Below are 19,951 nucleotides of genomic sequence, written 5' to 3' on the forward strand. Positions count from 1 at the left end.
GACGCGATGTCCCCTTGAAGCACAGTGGGGAGAAGAGAAGGGCCCGGAACACCTCTTGCAACAAACAAGACAAACCTACACCGAGTTGGCAGGAAGGGCACAGCAGGCTCTCCTGGAAAGGGTGAGGCCGAGTGGCTTCCGTCACACATAAGGGACTCCAGGACATGGACACAAAGCATCGAATGGACAGAGCAACTTCGCTTTCCCATCCTTCCCAGCTGCGTAAGTAGGATGTACCCATTTCACCCCCGCCTTCGGGGGCCCTTGTGGAGGCAGCTGGAGATGCCCATACAGGCGCTGGAGTGGGGGCTCCTGTGAGAGTTCCAGCTGAGAGCCCCGGCTAGGCACGCCTCCTCTCTGGTCCTCAGTTTCTCATCTGGAGAAGCGGAGACCAGAAAACCTAGTCCCAAAGTCTCGCGAGGATTCGGGGAGCCGGGTGTGCGCGGGGCCGCCGCAAGGAAGGGTGCGGTGGAGCCCACGTTAGCTCCCGCCCCGCCAGGGGGAAGGCGGTAGAGGAGGTACCGCTAGCTGCCACCGCCTTGTATGTGAGAGCGAGGCGCCAGGCACCGTCTCCCGACACCACACCCGATTGCGGTCCCGTCCTGGCCTCCCATGTCCCGTCGGGGCCCCCAGGTTCAAGGGCCCGCCCTCCCCATGCCACTCAGATATCCCACGCTGGTATGGTGAGGGGCAGGTGGGGGCAGCCGGGACGCTCCCCGGCTTGGGCCAAGCCGTGGTGGGCCACCCGGCCACCGCGCAGCGGGAGGCGGCCGGGCCGGGGCGTCCCGCTGCTCCGGCCGGACTCGGAGGGCAGGCCCGAGTCGCTGGGCTGCACCTCCATGGAGACCGGCGCGCGCAGGAGCCCGCCCGGCCGCTCCGAGTAGGCCTCCCTGGGGCTCGCCCACTGCGGCGGGCAGAGGCGGGCGCGGAAGGCGGCCTGGAAGCCGCGGCGGAAGTTCTCGTTGAAGTAGCCGTAGATGATGGGGTTGGCGCTGCTGTTGAAGAAGGCCAGCCAGTGGGCGAAGGGGAAGGCGTAGACGGTGACCAGGTGCAGCTGCGGCTCGCTCAGCTGGCCGTAGTCGATGAGCAGCAGCAGGGCCCAGAGCGGCAGCCAGGACAGCGTGAAGACCAGCGCCACCATGACCAGCATGTGCACCACCCTGGCCCTGCGCCGGGCCCCCGGGCGGCCCTCGGGCGCCGCCGCCTCCCCGCCGGCCCGCGCGGGCCCCGAGGCCTTGCAGAGCTTGCGGGCGATGCGGGCGTACATGAGCACGATGAGCGCCAGGGGCGCCAGGTAGATGTGCGAGAAGAGCACGGTGGTGTAGACCCTGCGCATGCCCTTCTCGGGCCAGGCCTCCCAGCACGAGTAGAGCGGGTAGGAGCGGTTGTGGGCGTCCACCATGAAGTGGTGCTCCTCGCGCGTGACGGTCAGCGTGATGGCCGAGGGGCACATGATGAGCAGGGCCAGGGCCCAGATGACCGCGATGGTGACCAGCGCCTTGCGCAGGGTCAGCTTCTCGCGGAAAGGGTGCACGATGCAGCGGAACCTGCGGGGAGGGGGGAAAGAGGCGGGCTCGGGACGGGTCCCAGGGGCCCCTGTGCCAGGGGCGAGGGCTGCCCTGGTCGGGGCTGGGGGCTGGGGCGTGTGGGCACGCCACGTGCATCCTCGCACCGCACCGTGGGCAGCTTCCAAGAGCAGCTCCCGCAGTAGATCTAGGTTCGTTTGCAAGCAAGCTGATTTCTCACCTGAGAGGGAGTCAGCTCCCCGCTGAGTAGTCAAGGAACAAAGGCAAGGAGGACGGGAGGGGGAACGGAACTGTCTGCAGTGGGAAACAATCCTTTCTGTGCACTTGGTGGGGGGGCGCGGGGGGTTAAACTGATTAGCTGGCAGCTAGCAAAGTGATCAGCCTGCACATTCTGTCCTTGAGTAGGCTGATTAGGTAGGTGCATCAAAGAACACTTTTAGCTGTTTACAGATTCTCCAGAAAACCTTGGGAGTTCAGGTGTGGAGTCTACGTGACAGGCTGTCCCCATGTCATCTTGGCCAGTGTCCTTGCCTGCCTCCCGTGCTCTGGGCAAAAGTGCCCAGATGAACCCTTAGTGCAAGGGCTCACTGAGGTGGAGGAGGGAGAAGGACCTGTTGCATGCATTTGGGTTTTATTGCTTGCAAAGCTTCTTGGCCCCTGGCTCCCTTCTGTTAGTGGGCCCATGCTTATGAGAGACTCTGATGGAATCTGAGGCTGAAAGAGACCAGAAGTAGCTTCTGGTAGTGTGGACATGGGGAAGTGGTAAGGCCTGGGCTGCCAGGGAACAGCAAGGGGGGCGTGGAGGGGGAGTGAAGGAGCAGGAGCACACTGAGCCCCCTGCCCTCGGAAACTGGCTTTCCTGGCTCATTCTCATGAGTGGCAGGAGTCACGGCTTAGGAAACGAGGCCTGCCCTCAAGCTCTCATAGGACCCAGGAATCCCTATTAAACCTCAGCAGGAGCAGCCTCCAGGCCTTCCAGAAGGAGGTGGAATTCCCCGCAGGTCCCCCCAGTATAGAGGGCAGACAGCCCCACAACCCTTCCCTTTATGGCTCACGATTCAGCCCCAGGCTGAATGGTCATGCCCAACCATGGAGACAGAGGCTCTTCCTAGTGCCGGGCCTCTGTCAGGCGGGGAGAACCCAGCCGGGAACCCTCTCACCTTTCCACAGCAATGGCCACCAGCGTGAACACGGAAGCCGACACGGACATGCCCTGCACCAAGCCGCTCATCTTGCACGTGGCGTTGTCAAAGGGCCACCCTGCAATGACAGAGCCCATGACAGAGCGAGTGCCTCATCCACAAAAAGCCGGACACCTTGGGCCATTTAGACCAGTCCTCACGGTGGCTCGGATCTTTCCTCCATGTCCTGGTGGTGGTGGTCATCCTCTCATCTGCTTACACACTTCCAGAAATGAGGAACTGACCAGTCCGAACAGTCCAAACTACTATGGCCGGTTCTCACTATTAGAGAGGCAATCTTTTTTTCTTTTCTTTTTTTTTTTTTTTTTTTTTTTTTTTTGAGCACGTGAGAGAATTCTAAGCAGGCTCCACACTGAATGGGTCATTCCAACAATTTTTAAAATTGAGGCATGTGAAAAGGACTGGAAGACACCACCTTACCCAGCTAGTGACTTTGCCTTATCACTGTTCTTGCTGCTTGTGTGTGCCTGTATGTGTGTGCACCTGTACATGTGTGTGCGTGCATGCATGCCTGTGGGTCTAGGTGTGCCAGGAAGGAGAAGGATGAGCAGTTTATGTTCAGCAGCTGTGAAAGAACTCGAGATCCAGCAGTGAGTGAAGGGCCCACCAGGCTGAGCCAGTGCAGCTGAGGGGAAATTGTTTGCCCTGGCTCTACTACTCGGGTCCTGAAACCTACAGAAACACAGGCTGTGATTCCCCAAGTCGGGTCAGTCACTGGTAAGCCCCTGGATGGGGCTTTTCAGGCTCTGGATCTGGGCTCAGGAGCCCCGAGCTCAGGGCCTACGAGCTCAGATCTCTAGATGTCTCCATGGCCCTGGAAACTAGTCCTTCCCCATGTAGAGTCTCAGGGTGTGTGGAGCCTAATTCTGAAACAAGGCAGGCAAATCACGTGGGAGAGAGTAGACAACAGTGTGATCCCTCTGACATTTGGAAGATGGACAGGTAGGAATTGAGAGGTTCGGTGGTCTAGTTCTGCCTGAATCCCTTCTACCAAGTCACTGCTAAATGGCCAGCCTGTCTCTACTTGGACACTTCCAGTGACAGGCAGTTCACTACCTGTCAGACAGAACTCTCTTTCGTTGGAGAACAACTCAAATAAGTGGGGATTATTAGTTTCTTATTCAGAGGGAACCTGCCCCCGTACGACTTCTTCCCACTGGTTCTAGTCCTGCCCAGGGGAGCTACAGTAACACGGGTTAGAAATATGGGCATGAGGCCATGGGACTTGACACTTAGCTGGGTAACGACACACATGTCCCTTAATCACTCTGGGCATCAATTTCCCTGTCCCCCAAATCAGGATTTTGTGGGACGCTCATTGGATTGCTCACTGGATTGCTCTAAGGATTCATGCATAACTCATTGGATTGCTCTAAGGATTCATGAAGGTAATGCAGGAAGAGTAGGTCATACAATGCCTGGAACAAAGAGAATAATTAACTCATTGTATCTGTTATTTCTAACCGAATCCCTCAGCCACAAGACTGTCTTAAGTTTGAGGCAATGACATCTTGGCCAAGAGACCGAGCCAACCACGCTTTCGGGGGCGAAGGGGACTCTCACTGCCTCTGCTGCCTCCACTCACCAGTGATGAGGTTGTCCACGAGAGTGGTGGGCATACAGAAGATGCCCACCAGCAGGTCGCTGACAGCCAGGTTGAGGATGAACATGTTGGTGACGGTGCGCATGTGCCGGTTCGTGAGCACGATGAAGCAGACCAGAGCGTTGCCCACCATGCACAGGAGGAAGATGAGCACATAGGCCACAATGAACATAGCTGCCACCGGTGAGGAGTGCTGGTAGTAGGAGGAGAAGGTGAGGTTTGCAGCCAGGGTGGCCTTGGCATTACTCCCATTCTGGCTTGGGGGCCAGCTGCTGTTGGGAGGCTGGGCGGGCTCCCCTAGAAGCAAAGGAGCATACAGGTCAGGAGCCTTGGCAAAGAAGGGCTGACTGACTCCTTGCCATTGGGTGCGACCCTTCCGTGCTTCCAATCCCGACCATGCCCTACCGCGCCCGATCGTGTGTTCAACTCCAGTTGCAACCGGATTCGCTTTCGACCCACAGCACCCAAACCCTCATCTCATACCCCCACCTTGTCTCGTCCACAGCTCACTTCCCGATGCTGGCTCTCCTCCATTCCCATCCAACTCCCCCGCCTCTGCCCCATCTGGGCTCCATCCTTCTTAGCCCCGCTGTCTGCCCCAGAGGCTGACCTCTAAGGACTACATCGGCCAGTTTCCCTTGCCCTCTGGTGTCCGACCAGGTTCAGCCAATGGGAAGCGCTGAAGGAGATTGAAGGACTGGAGAAGACAGAAGGCAGGTTACTCATCTCCCGACCCCCTCCATGCCTGGCCCAGTTCTGCCTGTAGGGCTGTCTTTACGGATATAGCTCCTACCAGGTGACCCTCTTCCATGGCTCTAGCTCTTTGAGGGCCACAGTGACACTATTTTCTCTCCTTGCACTGACAGCTCCCTGGGATCGCCAGTCCTGGGTGCTCGTCCATCCCTGCTGGTTCTCTTACCTCCCCTCCCACCCCCCATAAACTCCCCCTATTAACCTCTTCAGATAAACACTTTCTGAGTCAACCGCCTGTTTTCTCCTGGGACCCTGACTATTATACCCTCGGAATCTCTGTTGTCCCTCCGCATCGCCTCTACAGAACTTTAGCTGGGAAAGGCAAGAAGGCAGTAGACAAAGGGACAGAAAAAGAGGACTCTGAACCAGGGTAAGAGCAAAGGCACACATTAAATTTACCAGAAGACCACCGAAAGCCAAGGCTACCCTGCCTCCTTCACTCTGTCCCATCGTGGCAACAGCTGCTTCACTGGCACAGCGTCTAACAAAGCACTTGCATATGTGTTATTTTATCGAACCCTCCCAATCACCCCACAAGGTAAACATGTTAGGTATTAGCCCCATTTGAAATGGGAGAACTGAGATCAGAGGGGTTCTGTGACATTCTCAAGGTGGCTCAGGCGTATGCAGCAGAGGTGGTCCTTCTCTGTGTGTCTCTGAGTCAGTTTCAGGCTTTGGCTTGTGCTTCTTCAGCCACCTTTGGGAAGGAGCAGTTCGGTGTCCAACCACAGCTCCTCTGGGAAGCCATTAGATGTGGTGACTCATGATGTTGTCTCATAAACTCTCCTCCTGCCTTCCTCTGGGACTGAATGTGGTCTGTTCCAGGGGACGAAGAGTCTTTGGGGAGTCTTCTGTCACATCCAGAGCTCAGCCACTAGCCTGGAGACCCAACGGAGGCTTGGGATCTGGAGGCTAGAGACGCTTAAGGGCCAGTGAGCTGGCGTGACCAGGGCTGGAGGGACCAGCAGGTGTATCAGGGGCACTCAGGGTGGGGGTGGGGGTGGAGACGCTGCAAACCTCAGGTGCACGATGAGAGGAGGAGGTGATACCCCCTGCTGAGGCATTCCAGGGCGTCCAGTTGCACCCAAGCATCTTTATTTTAATATGGAGGATGTCAGACATGCACAAGAGAGAACATTATACTGAGTGCACACAAGAGCGTATAGCTCAGGGAACCATTACAAGGGAGAGTATAAGGAACTGCCATGTGTACATCCTCCACCTCCGACAATGGGCAACTCAAGGCTAATCTTGTTTCACCCATAGCCCCACCTCTCTTTGGAATATCACATCACTTCCTTTCATCCACAAACATTTCCAGTTTGTATTGCTAAAAAGTAGGACTAAAAAAAAAAAAAAACAACAAAAAAACAACAACCCACATAACCACAGTGTCATTATGATACCCAACAAAATTGACCGTTATGTCTAATATTATCAGTTACCCAGCATCCAGTACTCAAATTCCCTGATTGTTACATACTTTTTTTAAACATTGTTTGTTTGCTGCAATCTGTACACCCAACACAGGGCTCGAACTCACGACCCGGATATCAAGAGTTGCATGCTCTTCTGACGGAGCCCTCTAGGCACCCCTGTTATGTGCTTTTTAAAATCGTTGGTTTGCTCGAGTGAAGATCCAAACAAGATTTCTGTTACCTGTAATTATGTGGCAAACCACCCCAAAGTTTAGTGGTGTGGCACTGGAGCTTGGCAATCTGGGTGGCCCTTCTGCAGGTTCTCTGGGGATCACCCATACAGCTGTGGTCACCTGATGGCTTGACCAGAGCTGGGAGGCCCAAGATGGCCTCCCTCACGCGGCTGGTGGTTAGTGCCAGCTCTTGGCTGGGGTGTCTTCATTCTCCTCCACGTGCTCTGTCATCCTCCAGGAGGCTAGATGGGGCTTCTTTACAGCTTGGTGGCCATAGGCTTCCGAGCCAGCAAGAGGAGAAGCTACAGACTTCTTAAGACCTAGGCTCCAGAATTTTCACGTCATTATTTCTGCCACCATCAGTTGGCCAACGCACGTCACAGAGTCAGTCCAGATTCAAGCTGCAGGAGAAATGGTTTCTACCACTCAGTAGGAGGGATGGTAATGTGACGTTGCAAATGTGATTCATTAAGGTCCATCACTGTAAACTCGACTGCCACCTCCATGTTGCATTTGGTTGACGTGGCGGTGAATCTCTTAGTTTCTAGGTTCTCCTCTGCCTCTCTCCCCCTACACTTTGTCGTATAATTGAGTGAGCCATTTGTAGAATTTCTCACAGGCTGGATTTTGCTGAGTGCTCCCTTGTGATGTCATTTTTACATGTTTTACTCTGTCCGGTGTATTTCCTGTAATTGACAATTAGATCTGAGGGCTCAATCAGATTGTGTCTCGTGGGCTTTTTTTGGGAAGGCAGCTACGCTCACCACTAAACCACCAACGCACACTTGTGGTCTCTTTGTTAATGCCAAGCTTGACCATCATCCTGATCCCTCCACTGTCGGGTCCCGTCCGCTTTTCAGCAATATTTTCGGCAGAATCCACTAAGGATTATCGTGGAACCCTCATTGTCTTTCAGATACGATCCAAACTCTTTACTTGGCCTCCCAAACACTCTGCGGTCTGATTTCCTGTTGCCATCTCTGACCTCGCTTCCCTGCCACATCCCCCTTTGCCCACTATGCTTTGTTGCTCCTGCCTCCCCCCCTTCTTTAGCCCTCGGCTTAAAGGCCGTCTTCTCCGAGAAGCCCAACCCGATCACTCTGTTTCAGGCAGGTGCCCCCCCCCCCCATTTATTTTCTCTCGTAGAATCTTATTTATTTTCCTCCATCTGTCAATATTTGATTTGTTTTCACGTTTACTGGGTTTTTCCCCCCACCCTTGGAAGTCAGTAGCCATAGCCCCAGCATCTCTGCAGTGCCTGCCCATAGTAAATGTTTCAATAAATGCCTGTTGAATGAATAAATATTTGTATGAGGGGAAAAGGAAGGAAAGGTGGATTCTGACACCAGGTGATAGGGTCCTGCTATAAGCTGGCATTGTTGGTGTCGGAAGGCCTTCACAGGCTCCTCTGGAAGGAACCCCCATCCCAGTGTCTGTTGGGAGCTTCTCCAGGCAGCTCACCCCTCCGGAGCACCAGGTCAGCTCTGAACCAGTCCCCATGACTCGAAGAAATCCGTGGATGTGCATGGGTAGACTCCAGGCTGTCTGTCCTCTGCCCTTCCCTCGAGCCTCAGAAAACTGCTAAGTGAGCTCATATTCTGCAGTCTGTCCCTGGGAGGCGCCCGGGAGCGACCTGCCCATCTCTAGACCCTTGGCTGAGCGGGGCGTCCGTCTCTACCATTCGTGCAGCTACCGGCATTGCAAGATGATCCTTTCTCGAAGAGGAAGGATTCCTGACAACTCCCCTGGGTTGAGGAGCAGCCAGGCCTCCCACCCCAGCTGAGCCAGGCCAGCAGCCAGAGACCTCATTAGCACCCTGGACTTGTCCTTTCTGGGATCTGCCTAGTGGATACATTATCCTTGTATACATTGTATATTTACAATGTGGATACGTTAAAGCCTGTGAAAATCTCTTTCGCTGAGCCCAATTAAAGCATTCCCCTACTGGGGGAGCTTCCTGGAGGTCTCAGGATATAATAAGGGTTGCCTCCAAGGCATTCTGATAATCGCAGAGAGCAAGCCCAGGGCCAGAGAGAAGATGGGGGTAAGCTGGTGCTCCATGTGCGGTCCGGGCCAGCAGCGTCAGCATTAGCTTGGAACTCGTTAGAAATGCAAATTCCCAGGCCTCACCTCTGATCTAGGGAGCCAGAAACCCTGGGGACCGAGAAGCCCAGCTGTTTTAACACATTCCTCCAGGCAATTCCGATGCAGTCTAGTCTGAGAACCACAGATTTAAAGGACTTGGACCGAAGACCCTGGAGATAGTGGACACACACAGACTGGAAAGTCCCAGCCCTCCTCCCCGCCTTCTTCCCGGTGACTTCAGGCAACAGGCTGGATATTTGTGTCTCCTCAAAATTCACAAGCTGAAGCCTAATCCCCGATGTGATGAGATTTGGAGGTGGAGCCTTTGGGGTGTGATGAGATCACGCTGGGCAGCTGTCATGAATGGAATTAGTGACTTGTAAAGAGACCCCAGCGAGCTCCCTCCTCCCTTCCAGCATGTGAGGACACAGCGGCAAGACGGCTGTCTGTGAACCAAGAAGCGGGCCCTCACCAGACACCGAATCTGCGCCTTGACCTTAGACTTCCTTGCCTCCAGAACGGAGAGATGGGTTTCCGGGGTTTCTCAGCGCCCCGCCCTGTGGTATTTTGTTACAGCAGCCCCGAAGGACGGGAACACCGCCTCACCCCTGTGGGGACTCAGCATTACCATCTTGAAAATCGCGACACACGACGCCTGGCTATGACCCAGCGCAGGTCACGTCGCCACCCTGGGAACCAGAGTTCTCTCTGGTGAAATGGAGGTAAGCTCACGCGTACCGAAAGGAGGTGTGGTGAGTCAGTAAAATAACGAGTAAAAGGACCTGGGCGCACTGCTGGGCACATGGCTCACCCCACACCTTAGCTCTGTGATTGGTAGTGTTGACAATGGGAAGTTACACCGTGGATGTGAGGACGAGATCCTCAAAATCTTCTTGGTCTGGGCCACCCCGCAAAGCCTGAGAGATGTGCGAGGGAGCAAACACCACCACAACGAATGCCTTGAGCACAGAACCAGGCTGGGTATTTGTTTCCCTGAGTCCACGGCGGTCCCCTCTAGGAACGTCATCGTTATCGCCACCTGCCGATCCGTCCTGGCACCGCGTGGGAGCTTCGTCCCTCACTGGAGACCTGGGGCTCACCATCCAACAGCCCTTCCTGAGACCCTCCTGGGTGAACATGACCTGGGCCGGGAGGCTCCGGGGACCTGCTGAAGAATACGACACAAAACGGCACAAATGGCTGCTGAACACATGAGACGAAGAGTTGCAATTCGTTTGTGATCAAACAAGTGTGGTTTTAAAGAACACCCTTCTCATCAGGCAGGATGGTGGGGAAGGAAAGTGCTCGGTGATGGCCAGAGAGTGGCTGAGGGTAGGTGGGGGGAGGGGGAGGGCACACGGCAGCTCAACCTTCACAGTGGGGCACGTCCATCCGGCACCCTGCAGAGGACTTGCTCCAGGATCCGGCCCGTTCCAGCTCTAGGGACTTATCCTAGGGAAAAAGATCTAATGGTGTGGGGGGAAATAGCGACCACGGGTTGTAGTAGCTACAAAATAATATCTATGACAAATCTGCATTCCGTGTAAAAAGGTGTGCATGTGTGTGTGTACGAATGACAAAAAAAAAAAAAGAATAGTGTTTGTCCACAGGGATGTTTCAAGTGCTTTTTATTTTCCTTTTCACTAACTTGCAGTTTGACCTTTGCCATCAGGAAGAAGCTCTGATTTTTCAATGTGATTTTAATTTTTTTTTTAACGTTTTATTTTTGAGACAGAGAGAGACAGAGCCTGAACAGGGGAGGGGCAGAGAGAGAGGGAGACACAGAATCTGAAACGGGCTCCAGGCTCTGAGCTGTCAGCCCAGAGCCCGACGCGGGGCTCGAACTCACGGAGCGTGAGATCGTGACCTGAGCTGAAGTCGGACGCTTAACCGACTGAGCCACCCAGGCGCCCCTCAATGTGATTTTAAACCGATTACACCTGTGGTTCTAACCTCTGACTCAAATCAAAATCACCTGGCTTTTAACACTACAGCACTGCCTCCGAATGAATCAGAATCTCTGGGAATGGGGTCCAAGCACTGGCGTTTTTCTTAAAAAGCTCCCCTGGTGATTTTTCACGTGTTACGAATTTGCGAACCATTGACGTTCATCACGGTCCGCGCTTTCAAGGCGCTTCCAGTCAGTGCGTCACACTGTGGGACTCACCAAACTCTTTGAGACCCTGGTGCATTTGAATTCATTTTACAGATGCTTCCCTAGTGCTTTGTCCTGATATACCAAGAAATGATCCCTGTCCCGATAGAACTCACCGTCTTTGAAAGCTCCAGAAGTGCCCTCGATCATCCACACACTTTCAGGGGAGTGGTGGGCGTGTGGGGCTGTGGCTCACCTTGCACCCCTTACCCCTTCTCGTCTTGGGGAGTAAGCCCTCTCTGCGTGAAACCTTAGAGGGACTGTCAGTCGGGTGTCTGCACTCGCCCCTGGCCAACGGATGGCCAATCAGACCTCTTCTGCTTTGGACTTGACTCTGGATCCTATTAACACAGCTTCTCCTTCTGTTGGATGAACTAGCCCCACTCTTCCAATGCGTTCCCATTGATGATTAAGTTAGCCAGAGACCGTTCCTGTTGCTTGTAGCTCAACGTCTTGACTAATACGAGGACATCAAAGTTGATCATCTTTGAGCCTCCTTGGAATCTGTGGAGTCCAGGTTTCAAAACCCCAGGAACAGTTGGACGGGGTAGGGACAGAGCCCCAAGGTTCCTGCTCCCCAGATTAGATATCAGCCCGCCCTATGCTTCCTCTACCAGGGCATGCCATCTTCCATGAAGTCTTTGCCGGTGCAGACGGGAGAGGACATTGACCTGGGAGTCCGAAAACATGGCCTTGAGAATTGGCCAAGGGGTGGTCACTCCAAAACTTGCCTGGAAGAGGGGCTCGTGGGGGTGTGTGTGGGAATTTGATTTGAAGGCGAAGCTTGGGAACTTCTCTTAAAGCTGCTTTTGCCCAGTTTTTACAAGGAGGTATGTTTAGTTTGGGGATGTTTGAGGACCGCTGATGGGGGAGCTTAATCCTGTACACCACCCCTTGGTACGCCTCTGTGAACTGGGGGGACCCACTTCACTTCCCTGTGTTCTCTGTGGCTTTCAAAGGCAGATGGCCTGGGCTTCTTGGACTCCCAACCTCAGGGGGTTGTTCCCAGGTTCAGTAAGATATCAGAGTAAATGCTAAAGGGTTTCATAGACCTAAGGGCTGTGTCTTGACTATATCAGCTATCTGGCAGGCAGCTGCAGGGGACAAAGGGGTTATAGCGAGGTCCCAGTTGATTTGGGTTTGTTCCCAAGGAGACCAGCCTGGGCAAGCCCTGTGTTGGGGCCGCACAGGGGAGTGAAGGGTGGGTGTGTCAGGCGATCACTGCTGAGGAAGGAGGCTTCCTGAGACCTGTGACTTCATTTCTGTCCCTCCTGGCAGCTGAGCTAAAGCCCACCACATCCCAGGCACCCACTGCAGCAACACAGATCTTGCAAGTCTGGCCCTTCTTTTTAAAAAAACATTTTTTTAAAACATTTATTCATTTTTCAGAGTGAGAGAGACAGAGCATGAGCAGGGGAGGGGCCGAGAGAGAGGGAGACACAGAATTGGAAGCAGGCTCCAGGCTCTGAGCTGTCAGCACAGAGCCTGAAGCAGGGCTCGAACTCACAGACTGCGAGATCATGACCTGAGCCAAAGTTGGACGCTCAACCGACTGAGCCACCCAGGTGCCCCAAGTCTGGCTCCTTCTTGGTGAGTAAGAGCAGGTAGGCCTCCCAAGAATCCTTTGGGTTGGCAAAGGCCAAGGCTGAGGACTGAAGGGTTCCTACAGCAGCTGAAGGAGCCAAACCAGCCTCTTTTTGCACTTTCCCTTCTACTCTGGAATCCTTTCATCTCTCCTCACTTCCTCCTGGAGCCCTCCAGATTTCTCTGTTTTACTCATTCAAAAGCTAGATTCCGGAAAGAAGGTTCTGATGCAAATCGTTTACCTCTCGGTGAAAATTGACGACACTGAGCTGCTCTTTACTCACATATTAAGCCTATACTCCCAGCTCATTTAAAGGAATTTCAGACGTTAGAATATAAGGGTAGAAGGAATTTACAGGGAGAGCAGAAAGGGAAGGGACTTTCCTCTCTCTCGCTCTGGGTAAGGCTAAGCATATGGCCAGGAGCATCCTTTCTGGGTTCTCTGATTTCTTCCCCAGGGTCTACCTGTAGCACTGGTCACATTCAGTTTCCTCTATCAGCTATGTGCAGAAATGTTTTTTCTTCCACGAAGCTAGAAATGCCTTAGGGACAGAAACAATGCCTGTTCCATCTCAGAAAGATCCCCACTATCAGGCACAGGGCACAGAACATGCAGACAATTAATAAATGGTGGCAATTAATATAGGTCCTGAAGGCTATCAATTTTCCTCTAAGCACTGCTTTAGCTATATTCCATTGGCTCTGATATATACCATTTCCATTACTGTCGAACTACTTTTGATACAGCATCGAGCTCTCTCTGACAAGGGAAGAACTGTTCATCGCACAGATAGGAATCAAAGCTCAGAAGCAGAGACATGCTCTTGGAGCAAAGGAGGCAGTTTTGCTTGGCTTGAGGATTCAGAGTCCATCAAGGAAGCCAGGTGACCCAGGCTGAGCCTGAGCCCCTGATCTGGTTCTGCCACCTGCAATCGTTTTCTCCTCTTCTCGTGGTATCATCCGGCCACCTGTTAAGATCTCCAGTGTCCCTTTGCAGCAACTGGGGATCTTTGATCCAAGGGGTCCCTGCCTTCCCTAGGCTACACCGGCAAAGCCGACACGATGCATGCGTCATCTGAAACCTTTCCTGAAGAAACAGGCACACAAGTGGCCGGACCCAGACCCGGTCTACCCTGAGCTCAATCGAGAAGTAATGGGAGTGAACACTTAACTCCCTTGGTTTCCATTCGTCCCCCACCAGTACTTCCCAACCAGGCATCACCACCTGAAGCTTCAGCATCCCTGTCCCAAGATCCTTATGTGCTCTCTCTAGCATGATCTTCTTTCAGGAATAATCCTGATGAATTGGTTCACACAGATGAGGAAATGACTCATAACAGCTTCAAGTGCAGTGTCTCTTTTCGGTGTTTGCATTTCAAAGGGAGTCAAACCTTAAATCAGAAAAAAAAAAAAGCTCCAATCGTGCAATTTTAGTTACTAAAGAGAGAGTGGCAAAAGGTTTTTGAGGAGAGACTGAATTTAATTATTTTGCATTTGGATCCTAAGTCAATCTGGTAGAAATTAGCGGTGTTTGTGAGTTCCACTCTCTGTGCTACAGTTTCCTCATTTCTAAAGCCAGGGTTGAGCACCTGCTCACCCAGGCCTCTCCTGGCTCTAATAACCTGGGGTCTTTGCAGTGGAATGGCCACACAATGATTGGAGAAGTACTCACTGGTAGGAGTAGAACAGACTGCCGTCAGACAGACCCTGGCTCCTGGGAGAAACAGACAGGCATCTGCCTGGCCTCTGCCTCCCAGCAGCAGCTGAGACCCCTCCCATTCCCCACTCCTCACAAGCCAGGAAGGTGCCAAGGGTCATCAGCACGAAGCCGGATAGCTGGTCTCCATGGAGGCCGCAGCCCCAGGTGTCCCCAGAATCTGGGCCGTTTGTGCAGAAGACAGCAGACCTGCTTTAGCTCAAGCCAGGGCAAGCGGCACCTCCTGAGTGCAATTTTATCGTCTGTTAAATGGAGGTGACGCGGTCTCCCTGCCCACTTCCCCGGCGGGATGAGAAGCTCCAAGGCGGTGAAGTGTTTTGCAAAAACGCACAGGGCACAATGCCTCTGGCAGCGTTTCCAGGAGGCCTGGAAAAGCAGAAGCCACCCGGACAAGACGTTTCTGTGTCGTGCACTGGAGGCAGATGAGCTGGCTGACTCCTCTCCTCTCTCCAATGACCTTCTTCCGCTGCCTGGGCCGCTTCTCCACAGTACTCCCACCTCCAGCCACTGGACGCGTACCTCCTCCCAGCCCCGGGGGCCTCCCTCGGCCACACGGCTCCCGGGCCAGGCGGCAGCCGTGGAGGCTGCCACGGGTGCCAAGGAAGCCACTAGACGGGGGCTGGGCTGGAAGGGGGGGTGGGGAATAGGTCTGATTTGCTGTGCTCCGCTGACTTAGAGCACGGAACACCACGGCCAAGGCCAGTGGGAAGTCTGATGGGGGTTACTGCCCGGCTGGCCCCCAGCAAGTCTGCAGGAGGCTCAGCAGACGGCGGCGGCCATCTGTAGGCCCTGGGAGAAGGTTTTTGGCCCTCAGAGACCCCTCCAGGCCATATTTTTGGTCCAGCCACCCAAGAATTCCCCCTTCAGGCTCCCATCAGCACTCCCTAGTCCAAGCTGGATAATGAGATGTGGTGAGGAGCTAGCTTCTAGGCCAGCTCTGAGTGCTAGGAAGTTCTTCCTGATGGTTGAGTTGAATCGTCTTAATGTATCTTGCCACCACCTGTCCGAGTTCCGATCCCTGGGGCCACATGGAACGAGAGTGAGCCCCTGTCCCCAGGATCACCCCCCTCTCCCTACCTTTGTCCCACCAGAACAACCAGGGGCTCTTCAGGGAAAGGGGTTCTAGGCCCATCTTACTGACGGTCCGCTTTATTCTGTCCAGTAAATGTCCTCAGGAGTACAAGCCAGGGCTCCCTCATTGTAAATGGACACAGTGGACTTTTTGGACTGAAATTTAGGACTTTGCATTTCACTTACATTTACATTTCATTTTCTTGGTTTCGATCTGCATGTTGAGATACCCTTAAATCTTCAGTCTGTTGCCATGTGGGTTTTGTGGTCCTTATCCAAAGATTTCATAAGGATGCCTTTCAATTTCCCTCTAAATTGTTTAATGTCAGGTCCAAGTGGGAGCCCGAGGGACCCTTACGTTGCACTGAAGCCTTTAATGAAAGCCCTGTCATCAGTCCTCCAGCCCCTTCCCACATCTTTCCATCAGTTTCCAAGGCTCTCACGAAAGATCTTTGCTGTGTCCTGCCGAAATGCTGCAACTCATCTTTGTTCCAGTCTGAAGGAAGAAATTTGGGGGGCACCTGGGTGGGTGAGTCGGTTGAGCAACCAACTTCAGCTCAGGTCATGATCTCACGGTGTGTGAGTTCAAGCCGCGCACGCGGGATTCGAACCCACAGACCGTGAGATCATGACCTGAGCCGAAGTCAGAGGCTCAACTGATCGAGCCCCCCCAGCCCCCCCCCAGTCCAATTTGCTTTTAAACAACACTAATATTGGGCTACTCACGAGTACTACATTATTTTCCTTCTTCTTGAAAAAAAAAAAACAACGTTTTTTTTAGAAAACAATGATGTGCTTCTTATAAAACAGTCCTGAGCACTAACTATCAAAGAAGAGAGTGAACATCACTGAAATCGCACACACAGAGATAACCCCGCGGCCAATGTGTCCGTGACGCCTCTTGCTGTGGACCCCTTCAGCCTGAAGGTCCAGCTGTGGTGTACCATTCCTGGCACCTCCCGAACCTCACCAAGCCTGCACCCGAGGGCGTCTCTCCTCTGCTTCCTTTGAAGCCAAGAACGGGAACCTTCTAGGAGTGCAGGAGGAGAACCAGTGGAAAGGAGCAAACAGCACCAGCTTCCCATCTCACGTGGGGGAAATCTTGGCCGCTCTCTGCACGTTCCCCAGAGGGTCCCGAGAGGGACAGAGCCCTCAGGTGCCCGCAGCTAAACCCAGCTCGTTCATGCACCCATTTCTTGTCTTTTCTCCCTCTCCCACCCTGCTCTCTCTTTTTTTTTTTTTTAATTTTTTTTTAACATTTATTTATTTTGGAGAAACAGAGGCAAAGCGTGAGCGGGTGAGGGGCAGAGAGAGAAGGAGACACAGAATCTGAAGCAGGCTCCAGGCTCTGAGCAAGCATTCAGCACAGAGCCTGATGCGGGGCTCGAACCCACCAACTGTGAGATCATGACCTGAGCCGAAGTCAGACGCTCAACCGACTGAGGCACCCAGGTGCCCCCCGCCACTCTGCTCTCTTGACATCTGCTTTCAAGTATCAGAGAAACTCCCCGTGGCTGAGCCCTTGTCTTAGGGTACACTTTCAGAAGCGGGGGAATCCAAACGAAGATGTTAGCGACCATCTCTTTGCAGACATTTTACATACATCGCCAATAACAAGCCTACGTAATCTTGCGTAAAGGGGATCGTACTCTACGTGGGTTCTAAAACCTACTTTTATGAAATTACTCACAGTGGGCAGGGAACATACTTTCATGCCTGTAAATACAATCCTCAATGCAGTTCTTAATGTTTACATGCTATGCCACGGCAGATGTGTTTCATCATTTAATTTACTTAATTATGGGCCTCTAGATGGTCTCCAGTTTTGCACTGCGATGAAAAAGCTCATGCATGTACCTTTGTAAGTGTTCAGGACGGCATCGTTTGACAAAATTCTGAGATCTTCAGAATTGCTTCATTGTTTCCTAAGTTTTCTCTACGTGTTTGATAATCTATTTCGGCATTTTCTTAGAGGCCAGTATTAATCTTAGCAGGTTAGAGATTTCTTTTCTTTTTTTAAAAAATCTCCCTTTACTTCCTTTTTTGAAAATCAGGACAGTTGCCCGTCTTCAGTTTTCTCGCATTTTTTTCATCCTTTGTAATTTCTTTTAAGGCAATGATTACATCTGCCTCCACGTCCCTGGGATGTCACTTGTCTGGGCTTCGATGCCTTCTTCCCCTCAACCTGTCTTGGGTTTCAATTTCCTCCTTATGCTCTTTATTCTATCATTTGGAGTAAAATTGCCTGTGCCCTGCTCCGCCTGCCCTCCCTTGTGCGTTAAGCTTGTACCACCTATCTCGAGCCCTGAGCCGAATTCCTTATTATCCTTACTCAGCCTTCGAAAGCTCTTTGCTCTGCCTTTGTTAATTTCCCCGGGCTTCTCTTCACTCGAGCTTTGGTGTTTTGCTAACACTGTGCTTGCGGATCCTGCCAACCTTCCAGATTCATCTCGGGTTATGCATTCCTCACCGCATCTTTGTGTGTGTGTGTGCTTTTCAAACCCTGCAAGTGCGGCGGCGCAAGACATTCTGTGAAACTCTCTTTTCTTTCTTGCCTGCAGTCCAATCATTTCCTTGGAATTTCAAGGTTTTATGATCTCTTGAAGTAGCCTCTCTTACCGGTATGAATTTGTTCAACGCATCTTGCCTTATTTTACCCTTACACCCACCCTGTGAAGCCGGCTAAATGTAAGTTTCTCCCTTCAACAGATGGGTAAAGGGACGCCTGGGTGGCTCAGTCAGTTAAGCGGCCGACTGCGGCTCAGGTCATGATCTCACGGTCCGTGAGTTCGAGCCCCGCGTCGGGCTCTGTGCTGACAGCTCAGAGCCTGGAGCCTGTTTCAGATTCTGTGTCTCCCTCTCTCTGACGCTCCCCTGTTCATGCTCTGTCTCTCCCTGTCTCAAAAATAAATGTTAAAAAAAAAACAAACCAAAAAACAGATGGGTAACCAGTGACCCAGAGAGGTTTGGGCACCACCCCAAAGACACCCAGCAAACCAGCGGACCAGTCCTCAGTCCTCTAGGCTCTTAGTCTAAATATGGTTTCCCTTGCCCACCATGGCTGAGATGGGGCTCTGGACCCCCCACTTGGTAAGGTTGGAGCAAGCAGTCTTCTACCAGGGACTTATCCTTCAGAGTCCTGCGGGTCAGGTCCATAAATCCACCTTTCTTCTAGAAAGAAAAATTCTCTCTGCATGGAAGAAGTCTCGTCTAGAATTCCATCGCCACCCCCCTCCCCCCCACTAGTCCCACTCCTTCTAGCCAGCAAAGTCGGTGGGTGACAATTCCACTGAGGTCAATAGCTGAGCTCACCTGGTTTCAAATGACCCCCTGCCCACGCAGGAGGCAGGGTGCATGCACACAGGGACAGAGAGGCACCAGATCTCTTTCTCCCACCCTGTCTCTCTGTCTCTGTCTCTGGCACACACATAGACGCACACACAGTACGGAGCACTCTAGGTCTTTCTCTCTCCCTCTCTCAGTGTCTTTCTGCTGCTGTCACACACACATTGTCACAGTGCCTGGCTCTGGACAGCTGTCAGTGATCAGATACCCGAGCCCCTTTGCCCTCCCTTGGCTCACTGCTCCTGAGTCAGTACCTGAGCCCACCCTCAGCCCCAGCTCCGGGCTCACTCACCCTCCATGCTGCCCACTCCTGCCGGCTCTGGAGAAGGGCACAGCGGGCCCCTCCGACCTGGCAGGGCAGGGGGGGAAGTCTCCGGGCGCTGGGTTGGTCGGCCTGCCCGCGCCCCTACCTCTGAGCTCAGCGGATCGAGTCCGGGGCCGGCAGGAAGCGGGCAGGGGCGTGCGCCCGCAGGGCCCGGTCCTTCGCGGGGTGTCGCTCCCCCTCAGGGCCCAGAGTGAGCCCGGCAGGGGTCGGGCTCCCGCGCAGCGCTGCTGCCTGCCCCGCTCTGCAGCCGGCAGCCCGCTGCCCCTCGCCTCCCGAGGCTGGAGCGAGGGAGGGGGCCAGCGCGCGGCGCCGTCGCCATGGCAACCCGCACGCCTGGGCCCGCCGCAGCGCCCCCTGCCCACTGTGCGCCGGCCCGTCTCGTGGACGAGGCCGTCTCCGCAGGGACCCAACGCCCCTCCAAAGTAGGGGACACTCCCCACAGCCTACTGCAGCTCTGGCAGCGACGTCCACTAACTCTGTACCTCTCTCCAGTGCCACGCATCCCGGCCCCCGTCCCCCCACCTCCTCTTTATCCCACCCCAGCCTGACCCCTAGTCACCCACCCTAGTGTCCGGGACCTTGGGGCCCCGCTGAGAAGGGGATGAGAGGCAGCTGTGAGTACACAGGAGCGCCAAAGGAAGGAGGTGGGGGCTCGCCATCAGCTCTGAGCTCTGCGAGGAGAGTGGGGACAATGTGTCTCCTAGATGGCCACTGACTTTGGAATCAGGGAGCCCAGGCGTTCACCGCTTTCCCCCTGGGGCAAGTTTCTAAGATCGCACCCTAGTCTCCGTTTCCGCGTTTGTGAAATGGTTTCGAGGGGAGTACATGAGATGTCAAAGTTTCTGCCCAGCACATAGTAGGTGTCCAACAAATGGTCCCTTGAGCAGGATGGGAGCGCCCTCCAGTTATCCAAGCCCTCATCATCCTCCAGTAG

General features: G+C 53.7%; 1 protein-coding gene across 1 annotated transcript; it reads right to left on the reverse strand.

The window, feature by feature from the left end:
- Positions 1 to 616: 616 nt before the first annotated feature.
- On the reverse strand, positions 617 to 19,137 carry NPFFR1 (neuropeptide FF receptor 1). Its single transcript, XM_019444424.2, has 4 exons — positions 18,985 to 19,137; positions 4,314 to 4,628; positions 2,687 to 2,786; positions 617 to 1,547 (listed from the first exon to the last, which is right to left on the reverse strand). Exons 1-4 carry the CDS (start codon positions 18,989 to 18,991, stop codon positions 662 to 664), a joined length of 1,308 nt encoding a protein of 435 aa, XP_019299969.1. The 5' UTR covers positions 18,992 to 19,137; the 3' UTR covers positions 617 to 661.
- Positions 19,138 to 19,951: the final 814 nt, after the last annotated feature.

Source organism: Panthera pardus, unplaced genomic scaffold, assembly GCF_024362965.1.
Source record: "Panthera pardus isolate Hobbes unplaced genomic scaffold, ASM2436296v1 HiC_scaffold_22, whole genome shotgun sequence".
In the NCBI taxonomy this organism is placed as follows: domain Eukaryota; kingdom Metazoa; phylum Chordata; class Mammalia; order Carnivora; family Felidae; genus Panthera; species Panthera pardus.